General features: G+C 27.1%; 1 protein-coding gene across 2 annotated transcripts in view; it reads left to right on the top strand.

Moving 5' to 3' along the window:
• The first annotated feature begins 2,237 nt into the window (after positions 1-2,237).
• The window catches only part of LOC100211421 (dual specificity tyrosine-phosphorylation-regulated kinase 4), a 28,876-nt gene continuing 8,264 nt past the window's right edge, over positions 2,238-22,849 (top strand). Inside the window, exons 1-4 of one of the 2 annotated variants that reach the window (XM_065795416.1) lie at positions 2,395-2,532; positions 15,207-15,244; positions 18,179-18,250; positions 20,911-20,955. In XM_065795416.1, coding sequence (XP_065651488.1) covers positions 15,215-15,244; positions 18,179-18,250; positions 20,911-20,955 — 147 coding nt within the window. In that variant the 5' untranslated portion in view covers positions 2,395-2,532; positions 15,207-15,214. Of the gene's footprint in view, positions 2,533-15,206; positions 15,245-18,178; positions 18,251-20,910; positions 20,956-22,849 lie in introns of both variants that reach the window. The other variant, XM_065795417.1, reaches the window with a different exon arrangement.

The raw sequence follows: 22,849 nt of genomic DNA, 5'->3' as shown, positions 1-22,849 counted from the left end.
ACTAAATCAAAAGTGTATCGGTGTTAATTCAGCAGTGATTATCATTACTTATTTACTAGTGACTAATCACCACACAATCACTGTAAAATAAAATTTACAAAATCACCGTTATTTAAGTACTTAATCACCGCTTACAATTAGTATCGAACCACTACTAAATCAATAATGCATCAGCGTTAAATCAGCGGTGATTACCGCAACTTATTCACTAGTGATAAGTCACTACTCAATCACTAGTGATAAAAAGTTTAAAAAACCACCATTTAATTAGGACTTAATCACCAGTTACGATAAGTATTGATTTGTTACTAAATCACCAGTGATGTGAACATAGAATCCGGTTTTTATTATATTTTTTAAAAAATGACACTAATATACAATCGACGACTTACATTGAAGTAAAAGTTTGTACGTCGTCGGACAAATAGAGATTAAATATAAATACGTCAATTGACACATAAGGATAGGGATAATTAAATATGCATACATTAACCGATACGTAAGGATATGCGTAATTAAATGTACATAGATTTTGGCTCAGGATTAGATAAAATGTTTTGAGTTTTGATGTTTTTAGCATGGCCAAATTTTAAAAGAGTTCCGATTTTTATAAGCAATAGCAAAAAACTTATCTGTTAAAAAGTTTGCATTTAATGGAATTATATCAAAAAGCGTCCTTAGTGTAACTTTTTAAACTTTAATACAAAATTAGAGCTCTTTTCTTAAATTTTCAGACCAATGCACAGTGATTTAGAAACACTTAAAATTTGGCCTAAATACAGTTTTTTGAGTAGCGCAATTTAAATAATGTTTTTAGCTAACTATTTTCTACAGTTTCTTATGATTTTAACGGTATAAAAAAATAAGTACTGAAATAAAAGATTCAAACGTTAATTTATGTTTGAAAGTGACCAAAAACAACTTTTTTTCATCATTAAAATTTTATCAGTTTTAAATCTTGATTTTCTCCCTAAATACAAAACCTTTCAATTTAATTTTCTATATATACAAAGATAATAGATAACTTTATCTTAAATTACGAAAATATTTGAAATATGTATTTATACACGTTGTAAGAAATGCATTTAAAAATGCAATAGTAACGAGTTCAAACTGATTTTTATAGTGCTAGGACTTTTTACCTTAGACTTCCTTCGCGAAGCTGACTCTTTTTTTAAAGAGAGTTTGTATCATTCTATAAGAAACTAAAAAAGTTAGCTGCGCTAACTTGCCCCGTTTTGAAATAATGTGGTTTTAAAAAGCTCATTTTATAAAAAAAATAGCGACGTAAAAGCGAATACGACGTAATATATATATATACATATATATATATATATATATATATATATATATATATATATATATATATATATATATATATATATATATATATATATATATATATATATATATATATATATATATATATATATATATATATATATATATATATATATTCACACTAAAAAGTTTTGTTCAGAAACGTCAGGATAAACTCTTAAAACATAAAGGTTAAAGGTAGTTTACGTCGTATTAGCATTTACGTTAATTTGTTTGCTAATTTTTCTATAATTTGTTAATTTTTTTATAAAATGAGCTTTTTAAAACCACATTATTTCAAAACGGGGCAAGTTAGCGCAGCTAACTTTTTTAGTTTCTAAATCAGTTTGAACTCGTTACTATTGCATTTTTAAATGCATTTCTTACAACGTGTATAAATACATATTTCAAATATTTTCGTAATTTAAGATAAAGTTATCTATTATCTTTGTATATATAGAAAATTAAATTGAAAGGTTTTGTATTTAGGGAGAAAATCAAGATTTAAAACTGATAAAATTTTAATGATGAAAAAAGTTGTTTTTGGTCACTTTCAAACATAAATTAACGTTTGAATCTTTTATTTCAGTACTTATTTTTTTATACCGTTAAAATCATAAGAAACTGTAGAAAATAGTTAGCTAAAAACATTATTTAAATCACGATTTATAGTCTTAACTAAATTATTTATTGTAATTATAAAAAATGAGGATAAAAAATGTTGTGTGCGTTGATAAAATGTTTTCAGTTTTCTTAAGAGATATTAACTTAAATAAAAGTTCAATTAAATAAAATTCTTTTGCCCTAGTTTTTCTTTAATGTCTCTAAGAAAAAATTAGTTAATATAAAATATTATTTAAATAATATTTATTTGGTAATTTTGAATATTAAAATAAATTTATGATTTACGCTTTTTCGTTTCAAAGATTTTATCGCAGATTTTAATAAGAAAAACAATAAAAGCTTTTCTGCAACGTTAACTCTAAATTAAGTTATTTCTTTGTTCAAAAACAATTTGTTCATCTTGTTTTTGTTAATATAACATGATCATTGTTTTTGTATTCACGATGCAATAATAAAATATGATTTGCGAGAATAATAACATTTTAATAAAACTTGTTATTCATATAAATATAGTTGTGTGTTGTTACATGTGAAAATTTAAGTTGTGTGATTTCTTCAATGAAGTGATTGGTTTTACTCAACAATGAGGTATATTAAAATTTTTACATTTACACAAGGGTGTATAGTCCCATTATTTGTTCAATATTTCCACATCCCGATTTTTATGTTTTCTAAATATGTGTTTATCTTTGAATTATAAACTAATAACAATTATATCTTATATTAAAAAAATAAAAACAATACAAAACATATATCTTTTGTATTATTTCAGCATTAATTACTTGTTAAATTAACTTCTGCACTAAATTGCATTCTAATGTTTATCTAAATTAATCTAAATTATCTAAATTTTTTTTTTTTAAGAATTATTTCTGAAAATGATTCCAATAAATAAAATATATAGTTTTTTAAAAATCAATGAAACAATAACTATTTTCAAATTTATCTATACTAAATTTTTTTTTAATTTATTGCTTATCAAATAAGGTCGATTCAATCTCATACTAAAAATGATTGATAATAATAAAAAAACAACATGATAAAGCCCAAATGCAAAGTATTTTAGTATGACATCAGATTGATTATCTGATAAGCAATAGATTTAAAAAGTGTATAAAAAGTTCCAATTATTCCAATGCATTTGGTACATTTAACATGTAGCTATTGCTTCATGCTTTTTTTAAAGTTTTTATTAATCTTTGCTATACACTCAAAATCTTTTAAATCTATTACATATTAAAGTTAATATTTTTTTAAAGTTATTTTTTGTTTTAATGTTGTTTGTAATGAAAACTGTGAAGCTTTTACACACATTAGGTGTAGGCAGCTTCAAAGTTGAAGAAAACAAACAACAGAGGACTTGAAAAAAACAAACAACAGTGATTTTATCAATGATAATTAAAATAAAGTTAAATTTTTAACAAAAATTTTAATATAATCAAAATCAAAATAATAATAAGTGTAACATTGTTAGTATTAATATAAAATATTAATAATAGCAATAAAAAATAAATAGCAAAAAAAAACAAACATGTTCACAATCAAAAGTGTGTGTCATACTTATGAGTATGTATCCATACATATGGATACAACTTAAATAGATCTACTATTAGACAAAATTATAAGAAACTATTAAGTTTGTATTGTACCTATAGATAACTAAGAAGTTTGAATGTTTTCTATTAGTTTGACTCTTAAAATAACATTTTTGAAAAAAATATGTTAGTATATTTTATCTTTGACAACATTACTTGTTTGTGTAGTTAAAGTCCATACTTCTAGTTTTAACTATACTATGAGAGATTAAGTCTGCAATAATTTTTATAGAATGCAATATTGTATATATCAATTTTAAGTACTTTAATTTAAAATTTTCTGGTTGACATTATATATCATTATGGTAATATAAGGTTTCTTTAACCATTGAAAAATGATACAATATATTTTCATTCATTGTATTTCAACCTATGGCGTGTTGGATACCATCTCTGATTTACTTGATTTTTATATATTGTATGGCAGTAATTTTAAGAAACCCTATTTTTTGATATCAAAGATTGAATACATTATTAGAAACCAGTGCCCTTTTAAAGGGATTCCCAAGTGGTATCGGTGTAGTGTAGAGTGCTCACCTTATAAGTGAGAAGTTCTGAGTTCGATCCCCACCACATCCCTGATAGTAAATTGCTCAAAAACTTTTTGGGGCTAAATTTTTTTGATTAAAACTAAAAACGCATATCAATAAAACAAAAATTGTCATTTTAGTTAAAGTTTGCCTTCATTTTTTTTTTCTTGAGTCTTTATAATATAAGCCACAATCTGCAGACTGCATAATTTATTTCATGGGCATTCAATTCATAACAGTTTCAGTATATGACTACATTGTAGATTTTTTTAAAGATATCAAAGTGTTTTTTATCCAACAATCAGAAAATCATTTGTATAATTTTTCACTAATTTATAAAAAATACTCTGGTATCTGGCCTTCATAGTGGATAGGAGCACAAGTAAAAAGGCAAAAGCTATTTAGAGACTTGCATTATCGTTCAAATATGATACTTTAAACACAATTTGCACAATTAAGGAGTATTGTATCTCAAAATGTTTGATATCTTCCAAAAATAATGCTGAACAATTTATAAATTAAGATTCTTAAAGAAAAAAGTCACATAAATCAGATAAATCTGAAAATATAATTTTCAAGACGTATAGTGCGATTTTATTTTAATATAATATAACAGCACTGTACACTTTAGGAGTCCAAACTACGAAAAGTTTGTAACTTTAGCCACTGTAACACACAAACATACAGACATTAAGACATACAGACATGTTATTATTAAATTAAAACATACAAACATATTATAACACACAAACATGCAGATAAAAGTTAGTATTTAAAAAGTTCATCAAGTTGATTTATACTGGCTGCATCTATTGTTTCTTGTTTAAAATTATTTTAAACGTTTACTTCTCTACCGGTGAAAGTTGTTTTTTATTTCCTGTAAATTGCCTTCTCAGTTTGCTATTATGGCCTTGTTTTGTTTTATAGTTGTTGTCTAGCATTTTGGTTTTCCTTTGAAAATTAATTTTTATTTTTATTACCTAATAGTTAAGTAGAAAAAGAATTTTATTTTTATCACCAAATAGTTAACAGAAGAAGAAGGGGTGATATGTATCAGATCACCCCTTTCTCTTCTGTTTTCCAGCAATAGTAAACCCAACTTTTTAATTCTCTCTTCATAACTGTATCCTTTTAAAGTTTCAATTCTAGTAGCTCTCAGTTGGATATTTTCTAGTTTATCTTTATCATACTGCTAATAAGGATTTCAGGTGGTAGCTGTAATATCATACTGCTAATAAGGATTCCTGATGAGAGTGTGTTCCAAATGTGGACAAACTAAGGCTATAAATTAGAGTTTCCTCATCTTTTTATTAAAATATTTAAAGGTGTGTTTTATAAGAGTTATCATTAATATATGCTACAAACAATGGTGATCTTAGCACTAGTTCCTGTGGTTCACTCCGCTTTGCATTCTGATTCATTATTTCCTATCACCAATCTTTGAAATCTGTTCTTTAAAATCCCTTTTTTTTGGGTCCAGTTTGTTGCTATTTTTAAATAGTGGAGTAATATTAACACATGACCATAACTTTGAGAGTTTACTTGTTTCAAATAATTTATTAAACTTTATTAATAGTGGTTTAGCTACTTTAGAACTTTAGAGTGATTTGTTTATTCCATTTTCCTTATTAATGTCCAACTTTATAAAGTATTCCTCTACAAAAGAGGCATTAAACTCTGGATTCCTACAGATTGTTTGTGTCTATATTTATGATTGGAACAGATGTTCTATATTTATGATTGGAACAGATGAAGCTTGTGTTTTGTTGAATACCAATGCAAAATATTCATTTAATGTATTTGCAGTTACTTTTAAATCAGTTTTGATGCTACCATTTTTTAGTTGAATTGCTTTTATATTGTCTTTAACTTTATATTGTCTTTAGTTTTATTATTAATATATGCATAAACTTTCTCTGGGTTAAACTTTGAATTTAAAGCAGGATCATATTTTTATATAAAGATCAAATCTTTAGTTCTTTGATTCAACTTTTTTTAAATCTTGTTCAACTTGTATTTTGCAAACTTATTTTTGGCAAGTAAATGAGTGTCCCTGAGTTTCTTCCTTCTACATTTTAACCAAAGGTTTCTTTTTTTCTTTCGACAACGCTTTCAATTCTTGGTTTAAAAAATTTGACGATTTATTTTTTATATAATTTTCTTTTAAAAAAATTTATAGCAAAAATTTTAAATTTTGAAATTTTTATTATAAAATAAAAAGTAACAAAGAAGAATATAATTATTTTTAAATAGAAGTCTATTATGACAGGATACAAAACATTAATTATTTAAAAATCAAACATATAAACTTAGACAATAAAATGCTATATACCTGATGTTTTTACAATTTTCTTTACTCTGAGGTGCTTTTTTAATTTTCATAAATTTCTCCACCCACCCTATGCCTATTAAGACCCCCTATCCCCTGTTTATTAATTTTTACTTGTTATCAACAAAAAGCATCACAGAATTAAAAAAAAAATTTAATCCCACACCCCCTTGTATTAAACACCTGAAAGTACTAGCTATAAACATGTCTTTTGATGGAAAAATTTGATTATCAATTAGCCTTTAACGGTACAGTTTATTAATAACTCTTTTACTTATATCATCTCTCTATCATATGCACTTTTTCTATGTGCTCTCCATCATATGCACTTTTTTCATGTGCTAAGAAAATGCAAATCTGCTTTAAAACCAGTCTTTTTTATGAAAAAAAGACTACCGATTTTTAAAGCAAATATGCATTTTTATGGTTTTTAAATTAAGCCAAAAATACAATAAGGAAAAAGTTTTCAGAAAGTGATGATTAATTTTTTATCAAATTTGATAAACATCATTTCAAAAGCCAAATATGGTTTGGTTAAAATTGCTTAATCAGAATTTTTTAAATATTGTATATAAAAAAATTAGCTTTTTTTTTTTATACTGGCTGTTGGCACCATCAGTGAAATAATGGATCTTCTGAACTTGTGGGTATTCTTTCAGAATTGGTATAACTTTTGTAACATAACTAAACTCTGCTTCATTATTGTCAAGCTAAATGTGTATTGATACACACATCCAAATAGATGAAGAGTTGCCAGATTTTTGGAATAATAAGATGCCAGATTTTCCAGCAAATACATAATTTTGTGGTCTTGAAAGAACAAACGATGTCAATCCAACCTTTTATATATCATTAGACTTTGATTCTTTTATCCATTTCTAGTAAAGTTCTGATAGGTTGCATAATATGAGTTGCTAAAAACGTTATTTTCAATGTTAAAACATTCTTATGAGAACTTACTTCTTAAATATAAATCTCACCTGCAAAAACAAGGACATGACACAATGAACATAAATAATTAACTATTTTCTCATATATTTACTTGTTTTCCATAAGATTAAAGTTCTACCATATTAATTATATAAGATTAACCATATTAATTATAGTTTTCTTGTTACATAAATCTTAATTACTTTCTTTTTAAACTTTTATAAGAACATTAAAGTTCAACATTAAAGATTTCTATATATATGTAAATTTTATACACAGCTGAAATTTTTATATTGTGAAACTCATTTACATTAAAAAAAAAAAATAGTTATCCAAACAAAATATGAAATTATTGATATTATGGTTTAATTCATCTTGTACTTGACACAGCCATTGATACCTTAACCTACTGTCCTATTTATGTACTAAATTATTAGTCCGGTAGAATTTTGATACAACCAGGAATAAAATACTATAAAGCTGAAACTTTGCACAAGTGAACATAAATATATGTCACTGAAAAAAGCCCTGTCATTTGGAGCAGTGGAAGGTGCTCTTTTAGGCCTAATTAAAAAAGGGTAATAACTTTTATGATCAAAATTTTTTTTTCAAAAATGTACTTTTCACTGTTGGGAAGATAATTTAATGATGATTCAGATTCATATAAGAACTGGGTTAAAAACGATTTATATAGAGCATATGATTTATTATGTCCATGAAACAAATTATAAAAAACACACTAAGTATTAAGATTCTTCAGTATTTATTGTTTTTAATTATTTATTTAGTATGTACTAAAAGTATGATAACAAAATTTAGTATGATAACAAAAACATGTCATGATATGAAATGCGGTAGTGGTGTAGTGGTAGAGCGCTCGCTTCGTAAGCGAGAGGTTCCAAGTTCGATTCCCACCACGTCCCTGGTAGTACCGCGCTCAACTTGTTTCTCCGCGCAGCGGCCTTGTTCGTCAAGATTCGTGTTTCGGAGTTATAGAGTTGAGAGAGGGTGATAACCACAAGTAGCCTCCTCATCTGTAGTGGCCTTCTCGGCTTTGGGGAGGTGAATTATTTAAAAAAAAAAAAAAAAAAAAAATCTAAAAAAAAGTTGTTTATAATAATATGGTTAACTTATGAATAAAAAATTTATCAAATACATCTTCGAATATGTTTCTAATGTCATCAGTGTTATCAAAGTATTCAAAATCGTTGATACTATCATCCTGCATTTTCAGGTGCTACATTGTTATCAGTTGTTATTGGGATAAGAGCATTGTTTTCTTTTTTCCATCCCAAGTCTTTAGGATTAAGATTCAAACGCTCATCAAGTAACTTCCATTCAATAACTTAAAGATGAACACATAACTCATGTAAGTATGCTGCTTTTTCAATTGGTAACTTATGAGGTTCACTTATACCTTTGCAACTCATTTCAAAAAACTTTTGATATTTACAATGGAAAAATTAGTTTGTAGTTATTTTTCATACTTTTAACTACCAGAATAGAATTAATTAGCAGCTACTTTATAAAAAGTAATCTAGTACCAACTTAAGATGTACAATAGGATATAATGCTAGTGGAATATCTCTGTAATAGTTAATATCTTAGTTTCATGGTATATACTGTAAATTATGTAAATTTATAACATATAGTAAAAAGTATATGAACCTTAATTTTCTCAATGTTTCAACTAATGCTCCATTGTAAATAATTTTTAATGCCAAAATTGCTGCTTTATTAACTGCATCTTTATCTGTCCAAAAGTTTGTCATTAATTGTGATATTTCTTGTAGCTCATTAGATTTTCTTAGAAGACTAAAAAGCTGGGTTTTCCTTTTCTGTATGAAGCAGGGTGGTATCACACCCTGAGCATTCTTGTACAAATAATAAGTGCTCTTTAAACTCACTTATTGTGTGAGTCACTTTTTTGATACTCCAGAGATGATTACCCTTTCAAGGCATAAAATAGACATTATACATGTTTTCCTAACCAATGATACTACAACTATATCAGTGTCATCAGCTGCAACTACAACTTTGCTATTTAATGCTAGCTGTAAAGTGGTTGAAACAATTTTTGTATCAGCATCACCAAGCATACATAAACTTTGTTCCCTTCAGCCATAAGATGTTTTGCTAGTAGTTTAATAAACTCTACTTTGTTTTGTTGGGATAATAAAAAGTGCTCCTGGCCAAACAGTAATGTGTTATCATTATGCACAATGATCAAATTAATTTTTTCCTTTATGTCTTCTAGCATGCTCATTTAATTTAGGTGAAAAATTTTTATATCTATCAAAAACGATACTTACTACACATAATTGTGTTTGATGTATGTTAAGTACAACTTGCAAATCTCACCGAAATTTAATCCTCTTACTCGATATATCAAAGCTCCACCATCGATTATGCTTACAAATTATGCTTTTGTTTCATCATTGAGCCTCTTAAAGTAAAAGTAATTCCTGCAGTGATGATTTATCTGGTTTCCTCATCAATCCGTTTTTTATATAAGGCAAGAGTAGTGGTAGTCAACTCATAACTAAAATAGTGTTTAATATTATCATCTCTTAGAGCAATTGTAGCAAATCTTGTGAACAGAATGGTTGGGTTAATGTGTATAGAGCTGCCTTCATTCAGTTTTATTACATTATGCAATGCATCCAGTGGTTTTATTTGGTCTCAATTTTAGCTTCGGTGATAACTAAGTTGTCTAACTTGTTATGGATAATCAATCCTATTTCCTCAGCTTTTTCACAATTTATATCATCGTTTCCAATGATGGTATAAATTGAAAAAGCAAGACCTGTTAATAGAGAATGCAAGTTTGATACATAAACAAATTTCGTCTCCTTAACCACTTTAAAAATTTTTTGCAGTCTAAAAAGTCCCTTGAATGTTTTGCTAACCCTATTTCTTTGTGTTGTTTGCTTGTTTCTATCTCCCATCCTGTTAAAGTTGCCATGGCTTCATCTATAGCCACGCTGGAGTTTAAACTAAGTACCCAAAAAGTTCTGACACTTTCTGTTAGTCCACGTCCTCCAGTTAAGCCGCCTCTACTTTTTACAGAACACATTAATCTTTGTTCTATTACCAAATCAGACCAAAGCCCTACCCAATAACGACTGGTTCTTCTTACAGCATACGATCCTTAATTAAAAAAGCAGTCACTAAACCAAGAACATTTGAGACACCAGAATTCCATTTCCTGAACATAAATTCTGGTACTCTTGGCAAAATTTATGTACCCAGTTGCAGCAAATAAATTTAGCATAAGCTTTGTTATATGTAGGTGAAAAGACTAATTTGATGTTCTCTCTGCAATAATGAAGTTTTTTGCAATTGTAACATATTCCATATATTGAAGCCAGAGTTCTGCAGTTCTAGATTGTGATTTCAGAGATTGGATGAAATTGTCTACTTAAATTGAAACGATGATAAATTATTCTGTTTCTAGAAACTTCTTGAATTTGTCTTCATTTAAAGTACTTTTGATTGTTTTTTCAAAAATAAGTTGAAACAAGGAAAGGTTAATCTCTCCACCATTAACAAGGATATCCAGCAGTGTAATTTTAAAGGCACTTTTTTGCTAGAATGTGCACTTGAAGCAACCTTGTGATAGCTTCTCGGGACATCATATGTATAATACTATTTTTAAAAAAGGACCTCCCCCCCTTCGGGGTATGGTCATTGAACGGTGAATGGTTTTTAACGCAAAATAAAAACTTTAAACAAAATAAATTATGTCTAGAACTAATATTTTCTTAACTTTTTTATAAAATTATGCAACATTTTTTATATAAAGTAACAACTTACTATTAATGATTGTTTAATAAAGAAACAAATGTTCACCTATTTATCAAACAGTATCAAATAATTTCTTTTATTTATTTACTTTTGTTTAATTTCAACAAAATTCTAATAAAACTTGCGCTAGTTGAATCGTTTAATAAATGAAAAAGTAAATATTTTGTAATTACTATTTATTGCTTTGTGTAGTTTGAAAAGTTTATTCTTGTATGTTTATTCATAATTAGTTTTATTAACTTTGATAATTGTTATTAATTTCATTGAAAACCCAGTCGTTGTTAAAAGTCTTTTTGTTTACAAAATCAATCGTACAAATCGCTTTAAAAGAAATACATTAGCATAAAAAACACATACATCAAATTACATTTACTTAAAAAATACATACTTTTTATATTAAAAAATAATAATGTACTACTAAAACCTATTATATATAGTAAACTTTACAAAACTTTGATAATTTAAAAAATATATATTTAAAACTATTTTTGTAAACAATTAATAAAAGTTTAAAACCTTTACGGCTTTTTAGATGTGGCTCCATGAATGAGCAATAGTATAAAAATAATAGTTTGTTTGATAACATATTCTTAAAAACAATTTACGCTAGAAATCTCAACAAAAACTTAATACTATCTTTAAGACAGAATACTCTATAACATTATTTCGCATAGTCAGCGTATTTTTTGAACCAATAGAATTTGTTTGTTTGTAGATTTGGCAGGTTTTTATTGTTTGTGAATTATCTTTATTCCACACCGAAATGTTTTGAGAATGTTCATGTTCATGTTTCCATGCATGTCCGCAAAACCAAATTTTTTAAATACATAAAATGTTCTCAAAACATCAAATAAATATGATTAAGTTGTCACAGCTAAATGTTATTTTCATGGTCAGTAATCAAGTGCAATCGTACCCGCTTCCCGGCCAAGCCTGAGATACCAAGTTAACAGATATGATACCCATCCCATGAAATGTGCCTTCTCCAGATAATGTGGCAGTATTGTGGTCTACATTATCAGCAACCTGCTGAACAACAGATAGCAGCCTTTCTTGTAGGTTCACAGTGTCATTTGCTTCAATGGCAGATTGTTTGAAGCAAAGAATTCCATCTGATGTGATAGAGAATCCAAGTTTTGAAAGATGATCAACTAGCCAGATAGTACCAAATGGTTTGTCTAATTCAACATCAATTCCAAACGGAATTAGAGATGCTATTGATTTAGGTCTTGAAGCTTGTACGATACATTTTCCAGCACTTATTTGTTTTAGTTTAGATGGAATTAGCAAATAAAGAAATGTCATTAAGCTGCTTGGAACCCATGTTTTTGGATCATCTTTGCAAATAACTATATCATCTGTACTAGGGTATTCATCTTTATTATAAGGGATTTCCCTTATATCTGATTTAATAATCTTTACTGTTGCTCTGACTAGATCATCAACTGTTTTTATTGTCTTCTTCATTTTATTAATAAGATAAGATGCCATATCTTTAAAATAAAACCACATCTGCTCAACCTTTTAACTCAGCAAAGAATATATGGTTACCGTAATGATCTTTTAATTTCTTAAGCCATTTGATTGAATATATGTTTTCATCGTTTCTGTTAAGTTGGTACATCTTCTCATGAAGCTCCTTCAATGTGCACAACTCACTATCTGCGTCCTCTTCTAACCAATTACAAACTTTTTTAAATGATTCTGACATAGATAGATCAAGGGATCTTCCTTTTATATTTTCTGATGTCACATGCAGTTTAAACTTTGCCATACATGTGTTATGGTAGACTGCATCTACTGTGATGAGATCAATGTAACTTTTTAGACGTCCAATTACTTTTTTTCCAGACGCATCATTTCTTTCTAAACATTTAAGAATTTTTCACAAATCGGTAAAGTTGTTACTTTAATAACAGAGCCTCTTTTAATGTCATCATTTTTTTCGCAAAGAAAACAATCTTTTTTACAGTCAAAAGAGTTCCTATGAATAGAAGATGATACCAAAGATCATAACAATTTAGATTGTTTTTTTGTATGCAGAGTTCTATGATCTACATACATCCTTCTGCAGCTATGATGAACTAAAACTCTGCCTATCAGGTTCTGATTTTGTATAGCATTTAAGTATGCAATTAAATCTTCCATTTTTCTTTTGCTGAAGTTTATTAGTGTTTTTAATCTCTTCAACTTGACTATGACATGTGACTTTTTGTTGAGTGTTTTGTCAATAATAAATGCTTCTTTGCATAACAAATGATTTTCTTCAACAGCAATTTAAGCTAAAAATAAATCAATATATTTGCATTTACAAAAATGCAGAATACCGACTATATGACTTGGGAGTAATCGTTACCAGAAGGAAGTTATAACCATAATGATCATGTAAACTATAACCATGTTTATAACTATTATGTTTATAGATGTACCATTAAAGATTTAAATTTAGTTCAATACTAAAAATAAAGTTTTTATTAAGAGTAAAAGAAATTCAAAATAAGTAAAATAAATTACTAAATAATATTTTTTACTGTTTCTTTAAAAAACTAGGTATTACACCTTATAAAAACATAAAATACTAAAACATCATATAACTTTTTACTATTACTTAAAATTGTTTACTTTTTAATTCTAAATCATTTAACAAAAATATAAACCTTTACAACATGCATGATTAACTTAGCATGTAGTATCAATGAGTGATATTACATGATAAGTTAATCATGCAATCAATGAATGAGTTTTGGTAGATGGAACTAGAGATGGTAGCTCCTTTGAGCAGCGAACATGATAGTATTTATAGAAAAGAGAAAATGCAACTTTTCAATGAATGGTGAGAGGCTCAAGTTTGGCAGATTAAGCAGGTCCAAGGTAATCTTATCCTTGTGCTTGCCGTTCTTACTCATCAGGAGTAAGATAATGTCAAGCACGATAATAAGAAGCAATCTTAGCAGATGCTAACTTTGCAATCGATTGTATATATATGGTTTCCATGAAGAGTCAGTAGTGAATGATAATCCAAGAAGATGTAAAGAAATGGGCTCAGTGAGAGGGTTGCTGTTTATTAATATAGGAATGTTGAGAGTATTGCAATAGTTGTTTGCAGTAAATAACTGAGTTTTGTTGGAATTAAAATTAATAAAGCACTGCAAATTTTAAATTTAAACTATCTACATAATGGACATAATATGCAAAAAGAAAATTAGAAGTAATGTCCCACAGGCCATTGGTTGAAATATAATGAATGAAAATATATGGTATTATTTTTTGATGGTCAAAGAAACTTTCTATCACTATAATGATATATAATGTCAACCAGAAAATGCTAAATTAAAGAACTTAAAATTGATTTATACAATATTGCATTCTATGAAAATTATGCCTAACTATATCTCATAGTATAGTTAATACTAAGAGTGTGGACTTTAAAAAAAGAAACGAGTGATGTTGTCAAAAATTAATAAAATAAAATTACAGATTTTTTTCAAAAATGTTATTTGAGGGCTGTGCTAATAGAAAACTCTTAGTTGTCTATTGGCACATTACAAACTTAATAGTCAATTAATCCAGCAGGTCTCGGTAAGCTGTTTGACCATATATAGAAATATGCACACATTAAATTTTATACAAAATACCAATTGGCATGTGTAATCAATACAAATTATATTGACCAGTAATAAATTTTAATCAATACTCTTATAATCTTACTATTTTTATTTTAAAAAATTGAGTTTTTATTGGATCTATTTAAGTTGTATATCAATGTGTATCCATATATGTTTGGATACACACATATATGGATACAAGTTTTTTAAACTGGTTAAGCAGACACACCTCCAAAGATATTAGATCTAAGTTTTGATTTTATTCCAAATTACATACAAATTGAGAAAATAAAAATAAAGTTAAGATTTAAACATTCACTTATAAATTATTTTAATTTTTTTGTTTCCTTAGAAAAAGATTTATTTAGATGAATTTTGTTTTTGTAATGGACGATTTCTAAATCTTTTATAATAAAATAAATTTCGAAAGCAATACTGTTTAAAACTTTTTTATGTTTATTTTAAGGTTGTACTATGTCATCCCAACACAATCATTTTGAGGAGGTATTATTATAAATAATCCTGGTCAAGACGTTAAACTGACACTATATTGGAGAACATGAATATTTTTAGTGTATAATATGCCAAACCTTTAACAACATACAGCAACCGGGGAAGAAGGGAGGGAGGAGGTGGAGGCAGACAATCTTTTTACCAAGCGTTTGTTAAGGTATTAAAATGCGTTATACCAGGGGTAGAAATAGGTGTCAGACATTGCCGCTTCTTGGACAATTTTTGAGACCTGCAAGAAGAGGGTAACAAATCATTGTTCATCTTTTCAGTAAAAATGAACACAGTTTGGTTGCCTGCCTCAAACAGGTCTCAAAAATAGTCCAGGGGATGCCAATGTCTGACACTTTTTTTGACCCCTGTATACTATAGTGTTGTGGTAAAACATTGTGGTACAACACTTGTGGTCACTGTGGTCCAACAAACACTAAAATCAAACTACAATAAACTACAACACTGTGGTACAACAAACACTAAGATCAAACTACGATAAACTACAACACTGTGGTACAACAAACACTAAAATCAAATTATGGCAAACTACAAAACTGTGGTATACATATTGAATGCAAATGATTGAAAAAGTTGATATATGAACTTAAAGTTTGACCTTTTTGCAAACACCTGGGCTACTGTGCTATAAATACAATTATGAACTTAGCATCAGGAAATAGTATTTTTATTAATCTAATAGTGAATGGCAACTGTGTTTAACTTTATTACCAAAGTTTAACAAATATTTATCTTCTGCCTAAAATTATACCAAAATACAAATACTAATATTTAGTATTTGTTTAAGTTGCGTAAATGAAGTTTAAAGTATTTACAATATGTATTATTATGTTTGCAGGTATTTTTTATGTGCATTAAAAATGTTCTATGTGCATTATAATATTTATTATTATATTTATTATCTTAAAAAGTTTTAAATGTATTTGAAAGTTGTTTTTAGTTTATAAATAAATGTCTTTAAATAAATTGAACATTTCTAAATCATTAAAATAAATTTTTTTTATTTGAGTTTTTTTATTAAACTTAACTTTTAATTTTTTAAATTTATTTTGCTTGTATTTTAGTCAAAAGTATTATACATAATAAATTAATTTTCAAAACTTTCAAAAGAAATTAATGACTTACAAAAACTTTGATTCTGCTTTGTTTTAGACTTGCTTTATTTAATATAAGAGGTAGTTTAACAAATTCTACATTTATTACTAATAGATATCAATAAGTTAAAGTTAGAGGTTCATTATCAAACCCTGCGTTGTTAGCTGAGTTTCTCACTTTAGTGTGTTCAACTTTATTATTCTGTATACGAATGATTGAGCTGCTATATTTAACAATTTTGATTGCTCTTTAAAGCAATCAAGATTGTTGATTATATGCTGATGACATCACAGTATCATCTTGCTATATGGATCATAGCCACCACTTAGTAATGTTCATTATAAAAGTTCACTATGGTCAGAAACATGATAACTACTTATTGCAAGCAGTAAATGTTTTGTACATGGGATTGCGCCCATTTCATTGAGAAAATGTATTGATTTTAAAGTTAGAAGATCAAGTTTTAGCTTGGTTTTCTAATCAAAAAGATCTCAGTTTAACTCTAGACTCTCATCTTAATTTAAAAAAAAAATTTCAAATGTTGGCCATGCAGCTAATACATACCTAATTTTAAAATGCTTCAAGTCTTGTTGTCCTCGTATCTTAGTTAGAGCTTTCATTACATATATTAGACCAATATAAGTATATTGCCCCTTAGTTTTATCATATTGAACTAATAAAAGCAGTCAAGATTGCAAAAGCATTTCACAAAAAAATGCTTTAAAGTAACTTAACTTACAATTGCTAACTTCAGTTTCTTGATTTAGAGTCACTTGAGGCGATTAAAACATAACTATTAAAATATTAATATAACATTCAAAATATTGATTTGCTTAAGAATAACTTGGTCTCAAATGATAAATGTATATTCTTTTTTATTGACTAAAACAACATATGGGGTTATAAATATAAGATGCGCAAACAAAAATGTCAACTAGATGATTGTAAATACAGTTTCTCTTACTGAGTTGTTAACATTTGGAATCCGTTATCATTCGATGTTGTTAATGCCATTAATATCAACATTTTTAAGAGTAAAGTTTACTGATTCAATGAGTATAATTATGTTCGTGTTAATTGTATATTTTATGGTTTTGTTAAATAAGTTTTTTATTTGTTTTATTTCAATATTTTATGCTGTTATATAATTTTATTTTGGGGCATGCTGTTAGTGTTCAAAAATATGGACTTGTGTGCCCTTCATAACATGTATTATTTGTTCTAATAAATACAATCTAATCTAATCTAAAACTTGATTTGTTCATATAATTTATTAAAGTTAACATTAATAAATTTCAGCAAAGTTTTACTAATATCAAACTTATTATCAACATTAAAAGTGCTTTTAAAAAGCTTTGACCTATTATTCGTTTCACAAGAGTTTGAAAACATGAGAGACGAGTCACAGAGACATTATAAACATCTCAAAAAAAACTTAAAGAATAACTGCTTTGTATACACACTTTAACAAAAATCAAAATATATTATTTATAAAATAGAGGATGCTTACATGATAAAATATAAAAAAAGCAACTGTGTAGCATCATGAAAAAGCAGCTGTGGTCTAGTGGTTAAAGCTCTGGCCTAGAACCAATAGGTTTGTGATTTGATGGTTGAAATAACAGGACCAAGTGGTAAATCAACACATAATGCAAGAAGCAGTTTTTTCCAATATATTAAAAAATATATTGGAATCAAAAATATTATAAGTATTAAAATTAACTTAGATTGTATCAATAGTTTCAACTTCATAAGCACATAACTCACATATTATTTTTTTTTCATTAATTTAAAACTCGACACTTTTATTTTTGTTTTTAGAATCATGTACTTATTCAAAAAAATGCAACCTATGCTGTTCTCCAGCCTACTTTTCTGCATCACCAGCCCAAGGTAAATAACATTTCTTTATCATCAGCAAAAGGTAAAAAACATTTCTCCATTATCAGCAATAGGTAAACATTTCTTCGTTGCTGATAACGAAGGTAATGCTGGAAAGGTTAAGTTTATTTACTCTATTTAATAAAAAATAAATAACAGTTGCAAACATATATATTAATATGATAAATATAAATAACCCATAAAAATAACTAACAAAAAATTATCAGGTTTTCTTTCTTTATCAGATAATTGATAAAGAAAGAAAATCTGATCAATCAGATAATGATAAAAAATTATCAGATGTTAATATTTTATTTATTTCTTGTTAACATCACTAATTTAAAGTTAATTATTTATTGGATCCTCTAGATTTTTTGTTATTTTTTTGTCATTTTTTTGTAAAATTTCTTTCAATCTGTTTCAATCTGTTAATGTGGTTCATATTTCAATATGTTGGTTCACATTAACTTGGATCATCATTTTATTTATTATTAAAACATCTTTTATAGCAATCTGTTGATTCACACTAGTTTGTTATGGCAATCTGTCAGTTTGCATAAACTCGGATCCTCTTTTTTATTATCATTAAAACATCTTTCAGAGCAATCTGTTGATTCACACTTATTTGAATCCTGATGAGTGGCCAAAACTACCACACATCAGCACTATTTTTGCAAAAAATTACAAAGATAATTAAAAAAATTTAAATTTAGTTTTATTTCAAATCTTATTTTAACACAATTTTTTTCTTTTTTTTTTATTAATTATATTTGAAATTAAAAAAAAAGCTATAAAATTCAATAATTTTCTGACTGCTTTCAATGTTTTGGATGGATTAATAAGATTTTTTGTTTCTAAGATATCATTGCATTCAGCAATTAAAATAACAAAGCAGTATTTTTTAATAAGAGTTTTTTAATGTTAATTTTCAGTAATTTTTCTGCTTTTACTTGCATTTTTTAGGACTTCCCTGTTTATTAATTTTCAAAAAAATGTAAGATAGTTATGCAATTAATTTTTTTTTTATGAAAAAGAATTTTTTTTTTATGAAAAAGAATTTTTTTTTTATGAAAAAGAATTTTTTTTTGCTTAGTAGTAAATGCACAGACTATTCAGTAGTAAATGCACAGACTATCACAGATTAAAATGTGTGAAACCAATCAAAATGTGCAAAACCAATCAAAATTTGTGAAACCGTTCAAAATGTGTGAAACCAATCAAAATGTATGAAATCATTCAAAATGTGTGAAACCAATGAAAATATGTGAAACCAATCAAAATGCAAGAAACCAATCAAAATGTTTAAAACCAATCAAAATATGTGAAACCAATTAAAATGTGTGAAACTAATGAAAAACTTTTTTTTTGTTTTAAAAAAGAAAAATTGGTTAGATGAGAAGTATTAAAAAAAATTAGTAGAAAAATTGGTTAGATGAGATGAGAAGATTCTAGTAGTATTTATTAGTGAACAGGGTTGAAATTTGACTGGAGTCAACATTTTTCACCTTCTAGTGCAGTTGCTATATTGAATCATTTTCATTTTTTTTGTCTTATTTACAAGAACATCTCGATTGAGAACAAATGTCTTTTTATTATTATAAATCAATGTAAAAAGGTCCTGTCTGATGCTAAGCTCCGTTGTTCTCAGTTTTCTAAATCTTGTATCTATTTCAGATGTTAGGTTTTAGAGATTTTTAGAAAATCTTTAACAGTGTCATTAATTAAAGTAAGTCTAACATTACATCTCTAATTCACGAGTCTGATCTTATTACCTTTCTCCAGAGAAAAGCAGAGTTATTTGTAAAGAACTTTTCTTCTAATTTGACTCTTGAATATAATAGCCATACTCTTCCTGCCATTCCAGTTAAACAGATTAACTTATTGTTAGACATCCAAAACACTTTGGTTTCCGATGCTTAAGTATATCCTCAATTATAATCCTCTGTGTCTACAATTTTTGGTTCAGACAACATTTTCATCATAGTCTTACAAAAGTGTTTTCTGTAATTATTTTTTTTTAATAGTAGTACTAAAATTTTTTTTTAATAGTAGTACTAAAACCTGCACTCTTCTTTATTTCTAGTAATATTAGGAATACTGCTAGGTTCTATTTTTGTTCCTGTACCATTTCTTTCTCTACAATAGTAATCTTCCTGACAATCTCACATCTAAAGTGATTAAAGTTTGGTGACAACTCAACTTAATACTTTTGTCTTCACTTATTGACTGCTTAAAACAAGAGAGATCAGATTAAAGATCAGCTGCCTAGCTGATCTTTAATCTGATCTCTCTTCCGTAACAGCTTGGGGCAAGCAGTGACTTGTAAATTTTAACTCCAACAAAACTTAGTTACTGCAAACAACTATCACAATATTGTTGACATTCCTATATTGACGAATACTCTCTCACTTTCAGATAAGATCCAAAAGCACATTGTAAATGTAATTGTCTATCAGCCACAAAAAATTTGATACTATAAGCACAAAGCATCACATTTGTTTCTTTTATTTATTGTAGAGAGTTTATATATATATATTTTTTTCCTATTAGCTTTTTTTTGGTATACAGTTTTTGTTTATAAAACATTTTTGTGTGTTTATTTATGATTTTTTGAAATATATTTTTTAAATGTTGTCATAAAATGTTTTTTTGAAAAAAATCCTATTTTTTAGATCTCTATAGTCCTGTTTTTTACCAATGACCCTGCAGGAATTCTGGTATATTGATAATTTTTTTTTCATTTAAAGATGATGAAAAACGAGTGTCAGCTTTTTTCAACTTGTCAAAGTCATCAGCTAATTTGGACTTTTTTTGCAATATTGTAAAAGCATACTTTCATTTTATGTCTATTAGTTGGAATTTTAAGTATTGATATTAAAAATGTTAATTTGCTGGAATTTTTAAGTATTGATATTGAAAATAGTACTGCATTGGAATGCCATGCCATTTTTGATATCAATACTTTTTAAAAATTGGTTTAAGATCTACTGTAACAAGTCTGACTAGAATAACTGTAACAAGTGAACTTGGTTTGAAGAAAAGCAGTAAATGTAACTACTCTTTTTCTCAACTGATTTTTGTTTCTTTAAACTCAAAAAGTTTTAATTTCAGGATTTTTTTCAAGATGATAAATCATTGAGCTTTTAGATTATAGTTGAAATGGCAAAAGAGAAATATTTTGAAAAGAGCAATATTTGCACTTGACAATTAAATCAATTGAATGAATTTAATTTTTCAGTTGGTTAATACACTGTTTTTCCATTTTCTTATAATACAAATTTATTAATTCTTTTATATAAAAATTTATAGACAGAAAAAGTAAATTTATTATTTTGTTTACTTTTATAATAAAAAAAATACGTTGTCACACTATAGTCATGGGAAGCGATGAGTTAACTTTGTTGGCTGATCAAGTGAGAATAAAATCTGATCAAGCGAAAATAAAATGTCAACAAAGTGTATTAACTCAAATGAAAAAAAATGAAAAAATTTGTTTTTCTTATTTTTTAAAACTGTTTAGTGCACAAAAATTATCATTAAATTATTCAAAAAACCAAAAAACTACTTAAACAATTTCAAATAAAAAATATTATTTGATTATTAAAATAACTATTTATTTGATAACAGTAGATTGAAGTAGTTTTTACCCTTTACTTTATGTGTCTTGGATTATTATTCACTTTTGACCTCTTATAGAAACTATATATACAATTCATTACAAATTTAGTATTTGTTAAGGTTGTCTCTCTTTATCATGCTTGCCGTTATCTTATTCCTGATCCCAATCTCTATCTCTATATTCATCCTATTAATGGAATACTTTTATTATATTTAGGTTGACACTTCTAATGAGGCCCACTCTCATTTAAAAACCCCTGTCCCATTATCATAAGGTTACATCTTTTTCACTTTTCTATAAATACTACCATGGTCACTGCTCAAGCAAGTTATTATTACTTGTTCCAACCAATCTTATGTGACTTGTATATGTGGTAAGTTGCATCCTTTTGCTGTAACTGTTCTTTCATGTTAGAAAAACATTGGTTTGTTCTCTACTGTATTTCTTATTGTGATCTTTGTGCGATTTTGAGAGAGTTTGTTGTAAAAGTTCTACTTTTCGATTTTATTGAAAATTTTAAATACATGAATAAGATCTCCTTATTGTCTTCTTTCTGACAATGTTGTTAAATTTAGTGTCTGTAAACGGTATTGATACTGCAGACTTTTTATGTTCTTTGCCATCCATGTCATTCTGTGCTGTGCTTTTTCTAATATTTCAATGTCACCTTTGTAGTTTGGTGACCAAACTTTTTTTTAAAATTCAATCAGAGGTCTAACAAAAGTTGTGTGTAATTGCTTGACAAGACGCTGATCTATATGAATAAAGGTGTTTTTTTATCATCCCCATTATTGCTTTTGCTTTTGATGAACATGTTACTATGTGTTTCTTCTATTTCAGTGATGTGTCAAATTTTACACCAACATCACATTCATTTGTCAAATTAGTTATTTCTGATCCATTAACTGTGTAATTAAATTTTATGTTGTTTTTACCGCAATGCATAACCACACATTTACTCTCATTCAATTAGATTAACCATTTTTCTGACC

The sequence above is a fragment of the Hydra vulgaris genome, chromosome 04 (genome assembly GCF_038396675.1).
Source record: "Hydra vulgaris chromosome 04, alternate assembly HydraT2T_AEP".
NCBI lineage: Eukaryota > Metazoa > Cnidaria > Hydrozoa > Anthoathecata > Hydridae > Hydra > Hydra vulgaris.
This window is presented reverse-complemented; position numbering and strand designations above follow the sequence as displayed.